General features: G+C 46.5%; 1 protein-coding gene across 1 annotated transcript; it reads right to left on the bottom strand.

Moving 5' to 3' along the window:
• Nucleotides 1-389: 389 nt before the first annotated feature.
• LOC122024664 (enoyl-[acyl-carrier-protein] reductase [NADH] 1, chloroplastic-like) lies at nt 390-1,732 on the bottom strand. The gene is made up of 6 exons (XM_042583332.1): nt 1,710-1,732; nt 1,345-1,438; nt 1,163-1,274; nt 861-882; nt 735-786; nt 390-584 (listed from the first exon to the last, which is right to left on the bottom strand). The coding sequence occupies exons 2-6, from the start codon at nt 1,414-1,416 to the stop codon at nt 531-533; spliced, it is 312 nt and encodes a 103-aa protein (XP_042439266.1). The 5' UTR covers nt 1,417-1,438; nt 1,710-1,732; the 3' UTR covers nt 390-530.
• Nucleotides 1,733-9,273: the final 7,541 nt, after the last annotated feature.

Below are 9,273 nucleotides of genomic sequence, written 5' to 3'. Positions count from 1 at the left end.
AACATTATTTTTCCCAGTGATCAAGCAACATTAATTCATAGAGATTAATAAACAAAAATAAGCACCATTGATTAATAAGTCATTGATTAATTAGATAATGGAATATACAAATAGAGATTAATTAAAATAAATAAAGGATCTAACAATTACCACTATAATTGACTAAAATTAACAATCAAGAGCTAGGTTGAAGAATGTTTTAAAACATTCTTCAATGTATAAGGAAGCAACTAGAAGTGTTTAACATCTCAGGAATTGAAAATAATGCAAATGCAAACAAATTCATAGATCAAATAAACAAAAACGAGACAACTCTTCAACAAATTTCTATAATCAAGTGATATAAACAAACTGTAGAATTTCATGCGTGGGTAAATCTCAAGTCAAATGCCAATTGAAAGATCAATGTAAAACATGGCATAGACAGAGAAAGGAACATAGGAATACAGAGCAGTAGGTAAAAATATGTCTATTGAACTGAAGAAAAGCCATCATATCGTGTATGCTAACAATCACCAAATGGTTACTAATTATATAATTACCTGATGCTTTGTGGCAAGCAAGTGCAGTTCAAAAGCCAACACCTACATCCAAAAACAAATGCTGAAAACATCAAAATTATTGAATCTATATTTTGCCAAATATAATCTTAGATGAGTGAACTACCATATAGTTTGGGTTTAAATATTTCCAAACACTAGCAGGACTTGACAATGCAGAAGAGTTGAACTTACTTTTGTATCGCTCTCCAATGCAGCTTTTGCTGAGCTCATTCCACCTTCGTATCTGTAAGTTGATGCAAGAACTAAACAAGTATTCCAAATTATAAACTTTGGAATAAACAAGGGAAAAGGTTATACCCTGGGATTGCCCTTTCGGAAGCTATGTATATCAAAGATATTGAAGCACCGCTTGCCATGTTTAACAGAGACATCCAAAACAAAGTGAAGATGAGATATAAAATCTACGTGCTAACAAGAAAAGGAATTGTTTGATAACTTTATTTTGGGTTTTATTATAACTACTAGCATTGCTTTATTCTGTGCGTAAAGAAGAAGATATAATGATGGATTGATAATGATGTTCTTGTCAGGATCTCAAGTTGAAATATACACACAAATGGAACATGCAATTGTTTTGTTTTCATGGAATCGAAAGAAACCTGGATTCATTATTGGAAGAAAGTGCCGAAGCAGGGAGACAAAAGAGTAACTCGAAGCTGAAATTGTAGCAAGATACCCTCTTCTAGATGTCTCCAAGAGTGGCTTCGTTACCTATTTATGAAAACCATAATTTAGAACTAAAGTAAAAAAAACATCATGATTATATGGTGTAAGGTAGTACCTCTGGTCCATTGGCAAGAGAATGCACAAAGATGTCAATCCTTCCAAAATCTTTCGTCACAGCCTCTGCCATTTCCTGCACCAAGCAGAAGACACTACAAGAAAAAAGCCTAACAACATTAAGAGAATTGTAAGACAGGTCCCTGCAGTAAAAAGGCCCCTTTATCAGAGAGTGGAGTATGATAGAGTAGAAAGTATTCATGGACATGTAGGTTTGACAGTATTGAAGGTAAAACCATAATTATGAATAAGAAACTTATTTTGAGCAGATACAAGAGGTAAATGATATTGCATCACAAAGAATATAAAGATAGTTGATATTAAGAAGTAAGTTTCTTCTCGAATGAAAATCTTGTCTACACTCACATTGTTGTGAGTTTGCTGGAAATTATGGCTGGTGATAACAACTGATGCTCCGAATAGATGGCGAACAGTATCACTGAAACTAAGTAGACAAATCAAACTTACATCAATACCACATCCGAACATTCATTCGTAGCCTCACAGCCCATGAGGTTGTTGTAAATAAAACCCAGGTGGAGTCACTGACCTGAGTAGCCGGAGATGGGCAGATCAGATCTAGGGCACCAATGAAGAACTAGGGCTGGACCGGATGAAGGAAACAGTAGCGATTAGTCGCAGTGTGGAAATCGGCGGTGATCGGTTGTGAGTCCGCAGTGGAAAGCAGCAACAAAAACCTCGGCAAAGAGGAAGAGATCGACCTCGGGAAACTAGGGCTCGGCGTGGAGAAGGAGAGTCGGCCGACTGTGAACCCAAAATAGGGCACGGAATTGGACGGCTCGGCACTGGGGCAAGGGTGTGGCGATGCTGCTCGGATCAAAAGTCGGCGGCGGCGGCGGCACACAAGGGTGACAGTGGATCGGCGGTGGCAGATTCGTCGCCGGCGCTTGGGGAAAGAGGAAGAAGAAGGTCTCGGTGGCTGGTGGCTAGGGCACAGGGAAAGGGGGTCAGCGTCGGCAGAGGAGAAGAAGAGGAAAGCGAGCTTGGCCGAGGGTTCATCCGCGAGAGGAAACGGCGGTTTGCATAGCCAGTTGGGAGAGGCGGTTAGGGCACAGTCGGGCGCGCGGGGGAGGAAGAAGTAGGGCACGGGTTCGGCGTCGAGGTAAGGAAACAGCGGGGGAGCGGGGGAAAAAGAAAAATAAGGAAAAGAAAATAGAAAAAGAAAATAAATAAATAAATAAATCTAACTTTTCCTCGTTTAAATGGGATAGCCTAAACAGGCTTTTCCGGACTCCATTTTTATCCCCGTTAACTCGTCCGTACGAGCTCCGAAAAATTCCCGAAAAATTTCCAAAAATTCCGGAAAAATTCCCTTATGGTGTTATGCCCATTTCCGGTATTTTACATCAAACCCTCAACGAGACTATCAACTCACTCACCGTCGTTGGGATCGGTAGTGCCAAAAGCGAAGCTCGGATTAGGATCGCAAGTCCAGATGCAAACCAAAACAACCCAAATCGCGACGACCCCTTCTGCCTTCCCTGCGCCATTCTCCTAGCCATCGGAGAGCGAAAGCTCGCCTCCCCGCCGCATTGGACTCTATAAATCCCGTCGCCTTCAACTAATGATTTAAGTTAGGCCCTTCCTCCCATAGCCCATTGCCTAATGGTTCCCAGTGAGAGCGACGAGGAGCGTCTTTCGCGGAGGAGTCGCGAAGGAGTCGGAGATAGGTTTTTATTCGTTGAAGAGTTACGGAGAAGTGGGTTTTAGGTTTTTTTTCATGAAGTTAAAAAAACTGTTGTGTTTTCAAGATTCAACAACATTCAATAGACAACAGTTTAATAAAACTGTTATGTTTTTAAGATTCAACAACATTCAATAGACAACAATTTAATAAAACTGTTGTATATTATCATATAAGCAACACTAAAAGACAATAGTTTTTAAAAACCGTTGTCTTTGACATACATTAGACAACAGTTTTTTGAAAAATTGTTGTTATTTAAAAAATATTATGGTGAACAATAACAGTTTTCAATAAAACTGTTGTTAAATGGAAAAAAGACAACAATTTCTTGAAAAACTGTTGTCTATTAAGTGTGGTTAAATCCAAAATTTCTTGTAGTGTTAACGTCGGAACTCGACGGTCTTCCGCTCGGAGGGTTTATAGTCGCCGGCTAGACTCTCGATTTTTAACGTCGGAGCTCGACGGTCTTCCGCTCGGAGGGTTTATAGTCGCCGGCGCGACTCTCGATTTTTAACGTCGGAGCTCGACGGTCTTCCGCTCGGAGGGTTTATAGTCTCCGGCGTGACTCTCGATTTTTAACGTCGGAGCTCGACGGTCTTCCGGGCGGAGGGTTTATAGTCGTCGGCTCGACTCTCGATTTTTAACGTCGGAGCTCGACGGTCTTCCGCTCGGAGGGTTTATAGACGCCGGCTCGTCTCTCGATTTTTAACGTCGGAGCTCGAAGGTCTTCCGGCCGGAGGGTTTATAGTCGCCGGCTCGACTCTCGATTTTTAACGTCGGAGCTCGACGGTCTTCCGGCCGGAGGGTTTAAAGACGCCGGCTCGTCTCTCGATTTTTAACGTCGGAGCTCGACGGTCTTCCGCTCGGAGGGTTTATAGTCGCCGGCTCGACTCTCGATTTTTAACGTCGGAGCTCGACGGTCTTCCGCTCGGAGGGTTTATAGTCGCCGGCTCGACTCTCGATATTTAACGTCGGAGCTCGACGGTCTTCCGCTCAGAGGGTTTATAGTCGCCGGCTCGACTCTCGATTTTTAACGTCGGAGCTCGACGGTCTTCCGCTCGGAGGGTTTATAGACGCCGGCTCGTCTCTCGATTTTTAACGTCGGAGCTCGACGGTCTTCCGCTCGGAGGGTTTATAGACGCCGGCTCGTCTCTCGATATTTAACGTCGGAGCTCGACGGTCTTCCGCTCGGAGGGTTTATAGACGCGGCTCGTCTCTCGATTTTTAACGTCGGAGCTCGACGGTCTTCCGCTCGGAGGGTTTATAGACGCCGGCTCGTCTCTCGATTTTTAACGTCGGAGCTCGACGGTCTTCCGCTCGGAGGGTTTATAGACGCCGGCTCGTCTCTCGATTTTTAACGTCAGAGCTCGACGGTCTTCCGCTCTGAGGGTTTATAGACGCCGGCTCGTCTCTCAATTTTTAACGCCGGAGCTTGACGGTCTTCCGCTCGGAGGGTTTATAGACGCCGGCTCGTCTCTCGATTTTTAACGTCGGAGCTCGACGGTCTTCCGCTCGGAGGGTTTATAGACGTCGGCTCGTCTCTCGATTTTTAACGTCGGAGCTCGACGGTCTTCCGCTCGGAGGGTTTATAGACGCCGGCTCGTCTCTCGATTTTTAACGTCTAAGCTCGACGGTCTTCCGCTCGGATGATTTATAGACGCCGGCTCGTCTCTTGATTTTTAACGTCGGATCTCGACGGTCTTCCGCTCGGAAGGTTTATAATCACCGGTACGACTCTCGATATTTAACGTTGGAGCTCGACGGTCTTCCGCTTGGACGGTTTATAGTCGCCGGTACGACTCTCGATATTTAACGTCGGAGCTCGACGGTCTTCCGCTCGGAGGATTTATAGACGCCGGCTCGTCTCTCGATTTTTAACGTCGAGCTCGACGGTCTTCCGCTCGGAGGGTTTATAAACGCCGGCTCGTCTCTCGATTTTTAACGTCGGAGCTCGACGGTCTTCCGCTCGGAGGGTTTATAGACGTCGGCTCGTCTCTCGATTTTTAACGTCGGAGCTCGACGGTCTTCCGCTCGGAGGGTTTATAGACGCCGGCTCGTCTCTCGATTTTTAACGTCTGAGCTCGACGGTCTTCCGCTCGGAGGGTTTATAGACGCCGGCTCGTCTCTCGATTTTTAACGTCGGAGCTCGACGGTCTTCCGCTCGGAGGGTTTATAGTCGCTGGTACGACTCTCGATATTTAACGTTGGAGCTTGACGGTCTTCCGCTCGGAGGATTTATAGACGCCGGCTCGTCTCTCGATTTTTAACGTCGGAGCTCGACGGTCTTCCGCTCTGAGGATTTATAGACGCCGGCTCATCTCTCGATTTTTAACGTCGGAGCTCGACGGCCTTCCGCTCGGAGGGTTTATAGACGCCGGCTTGTCTCTCGATTTTTAACGTCGGAGCTCGACGCTCTTCCACTCGGAGGGTTTATAGACGTCGGCTCGTCTCTCGATTTTTAACGTCGGAACTCGACGGTCTTCCGCTCGGAGGGTTTATAGACGGTGGCTGGTCTCTCGATTTTTAACGTCGGAGCTCGACGGTCTTCCGCTCGGAGGGTTTATAGACGCCGGCTCGTCTCTCGATTTTTAACGTCGCAGCTCGACGGTCTTCCGCTCGGAGGGTTTATAGACGCCGGCTCGTCTCTCGATTTTTAACGTCGGAGCTCGACGGTCTTCCGGTCGGCTTACGATGCCCTATACTTGCGCTAATTTTTCGATTTTTTACTCCTGCATTTCAAATATACAGCCGAACGGAAAGTATACGGAATACATTATATTGGCTCACCTTTCACCCCGTCCGGTAAGGCTGGAGGTGGTTCCCCCTGAACGCCGACCGGATCTTTATCTCGGCCCCATGTTGAAATATTCTCCGGCCTGCTTGTTGCTCCAGCCGCTCGGCCTGCTGATGCTGACGTCGCTTGTTGCTCCAGCCGCTCGGCCTGCTGATTCTGACGTTGCTTGTTGCTCCAGCCGCTTGGCCTTCTGATGCTGACGTCGTTAGCTGCTCCATCCGCTCGGCTTGTTGATACTGACGTTTCTTGTTGCTCCAGCGGCTCGGCTTGCTGATGCTGACGTCGCTTGCTGCTCCATCCGCTCGGCTTGTTGATACTGACGTCGCTTGTTGCTCCAGCCGCTCGGCCTGCTGATGCTGACGTCGCTTGCTGCTCCATCCGCTCGGCTTGTTGATACTGACGTCGCTTGTTGCTCCAGCCACTCGGCCTGCTGATGCTGACGTCGCTTGCTGCTCCATCCGCTCGGCTTGTTGATACTGACGTTGCTTGTTGCTCCATCCGCTCGGCTTGTGCCTTCTGTTTCTGGTGTTCCACGAGCTTAGCTGCCCTTGACTCGATCAGAGCGTCGAGCTCCTCTGTGGAGAGCATCACCGAGTGCGGTCGTCCAGCTTCATCCATCGCTTCCGATCGGATGCAGGAGCGTTCCCACAGACGGCGCCAAATTGATCTTGTCTGAATCGCTGAATCAACGGACGCTGGGCACGTGGTGCTCTCCGAGTTACTGACGTAGATCTCCGACCGGTCGTACGGCGCTCCGGCGATCCTGCAAAGAAGTCGGGCCGGGAAGGAGTTCCCGGCGACGACCCTCCGACGCTCAAGTCAGGCAAATGGACAACAAAGAAGTGGCTCCGAATATGAAGAAATTTGTACCTCCGGCGAAGTCTGAGGGCTCTTATATAGAGCTGTGGGGAGGCTTGTGCACACCTACCGAGGCATAAACGTGTCCTATACCATACCTTAGTATGGGCTTGCCAGAGGAGCATGTCTGACACCATACTACTACAGTCTGAGCACCTCTCTGATGGGACAGCAGAGCCTTCCGTCGTACGATTCTGTGCATGGCCTGGTCGTCAAATATGCCTACTATCAGAAGATGATGTTCCCCAATGTCCCCTTATCCTTGTCTCCTTTTTGCCCCGAGCCGAGCGTTCATCCGCTCAGCAAGCATAGGTCCGACCGGGTGCTCGGCTGAGAGTGTTCCACAGCAACGATATTTTATGCTTCGGCCGAGCGGGCTATCCGCTCGGCCAGGTGACCTTTTTCACTATGAGCGTCGGAAACCCGCCCATGGTCGGGTTGTCTTCTGTCTGGCCCGGGAAGCTTCTGGCCGAATGTCAGGTCGGCCCCGCATGCTTCCGTTCGGCGCGGCATGCTTCCGTTCGGCGCGGCATCCTTCCATTCGGCCCGGCATGCTTCCGTTCGGCGCGGCATGCTTCCGTTCGGCCCGGCATGCTTCCGTTCGGCGCGGCATGCTTCCGTTCGGCCCGGCATCCTTCCGTTCGGCGCGGCATGCTTCCGTTCGGCCCGGCATGTTTCCGTTCGGCCCGGCATCCTTCCGTTCGGCCTCAGACTTGGGGTTGACCTCCACGTGTCTTTGACCCTACGCCCATGAGGGTCCCCCGTCCTTACCACCGGATCAACATGGATGTGGGAAGCTTTGAAATTCTTTATTTGGAGAAATACCAAAATTGGTATATATTTTTTTGTAAAAATAAATATTTCATCTGATTAATTTGTTGATATATTTATCAAGTAAACTTCAGAGTACCTATTCAAAAAGTATTTAAATTGTAATTCCATTCGAATGTTTTATCGCCACACGCATGCATGCTTTGCAAAATGATCGATCCGGGAACGAATTTCGTTTCGTAGTGAAATCGGAATAGAATCGCTGGATATAGTATTGGTGGTACAGACGATTCTACTCCGATTGTCGGTGGAACCACGGACAGGCGGCGCCGGCAGCTCGCGGAGGGGGACGCGCAAACGTAGGCGTCGTTAGTTTCTCAAGGCAGGCGGCCGGAGATTTGAAGGCTGCATCTTGCGATGAAGAAGGAGGCGATGTGAGAGGAGAAGAGGAGGCAGCGATCGCGATCGGAGAAGAGACTTTAGATTTTTAATCCAACTTAAATAAAATAATTTAAATACAAATCTAATGAAATTATCTCATTTAGAGCAACAGTGGTGGAGCTCTTAACCTTAGTTAGCATATCTGCATCACTTAAAAAATAGAAAATCTTATACATCTCTCAACAATTCTTTTATGAATTCTATATTTCTTAAACGCCCACACTACATATCTCTTCTAATTAAAAAACACCTCCAATATCAAATTTAAATTAAAAAGTATTTTATTAAACAAATAATATATATATATATATATATATATATATATATATATATATATATATATATATATATATATATATATATCAACCTATTATTACCATTAATATTATTATTATTATTATTATTTTTAATTTAATTTATTTAAAAGGAATTTTAATTAAATATCAAATATAATTGGTTTAATTTTTATTGATTAATTTGACTATCCTATCCCATATTAAATTAAATTTTAAGGATTTTTGATAAAATCATATGATTTTATGATCAGATCCCAACTAATATATGATTTTATGATCTGATCCAAACTAATATGATTCTGATCCCAAATCAATCTTGCATAGGATCATTGTGCAAAGGCGGGTCCCGTCGCCGAGCATAGGATCATGATTCTACATGAGATCGCGGGCCTATAAACTATAACCACACCACACTGACATATTATACTTGGCTTTGCTCTTATTGCACTCATAAAGTTCAAATAGATGCATCCGGAGACAACTGGCCCGTTTGGTTAGCCACTTTCTCTCTTCCCATATGCGGGACGAATATCTTAGATCTCGCTCAGTTAACGCTCACATACAAAACTCTTAGTTGAGTTGGCTCTATCAATCTCAATATCTGATAATTTCTTACAACTACAGTTGTCACACTCTGCTATCGAAATCGCCCTTGCCTGACGATCGAAGACGAGGGCGACACCTGACTAATGATGCAACCTTGAAGGTGGCTAATGGCCTGACCAGGCCAATCATACGACTCAATCGTTGTCCCCTTGATGCCCCCAATCTTGGGTCGCCCGATAGGTCAGCCCTGTGTTCTCCGCACATGCAATGGACGTTGTGGCATGTGTTGTTCTTGGCCACATGGAGATTTCCTTCCATCAATTATGATACGGTGTATGATTGTGGGGTCAGGGAGATGACGTGGTCGGAAGTCAAGCCTAGGGATGGTCAAAAATCAAGCTCACGTGGTGGTCAGAAGTCAAGCTCATGTGACGGTCAGAAGTCAAGCCCACGAGGCGGTCAGAGGTCAAGCCTATGTAGAGATCAAAAGCTCGGCCTACGTGGAGTTCGAAGGGC

This window comes from Zingiber officinale, chromosome 9B (genome assembly GCF_018446385.1).
Source record: "Zingiber officinale cultivar Zhangliang chromosome 9B, Zo_v1.1, whole genome shotgun sequence".
NCBI lineage: Eukaryota > Viridiplantae > Streptophyta > Magnoliopsida > Zingiberales > Zingiberaceae > Zingiber > Zingiber officinale.
This window is presented reverse-complemented; position numbering and strand designations above follow the sequence as displayed.

Bases quoted from the DNA above. Each gene is read 5' to 3' on its own strand.
- LOC122024664 (XM_042583332.1), bottom strand. From the start codon at position 1,416: ATGGCAGAGGCTGTGACGAAAGATTTTGGAAGGATTGACATCTTTGTG. The intron at 1,275-1,344 runs GTACTACCTTAC...TTTCATAAATAG, and splicing joins CTCTTGCCAATGGACCAGAG to GTAACGAAGCCACTCTTGGA. The intron at 787-860 runs GTATAACCTTTT...ATCAACTTACAG, and splicing joins TCCGAAAGGGCAATCCCAGG to ATACGAAGGTGGAATGAGCT.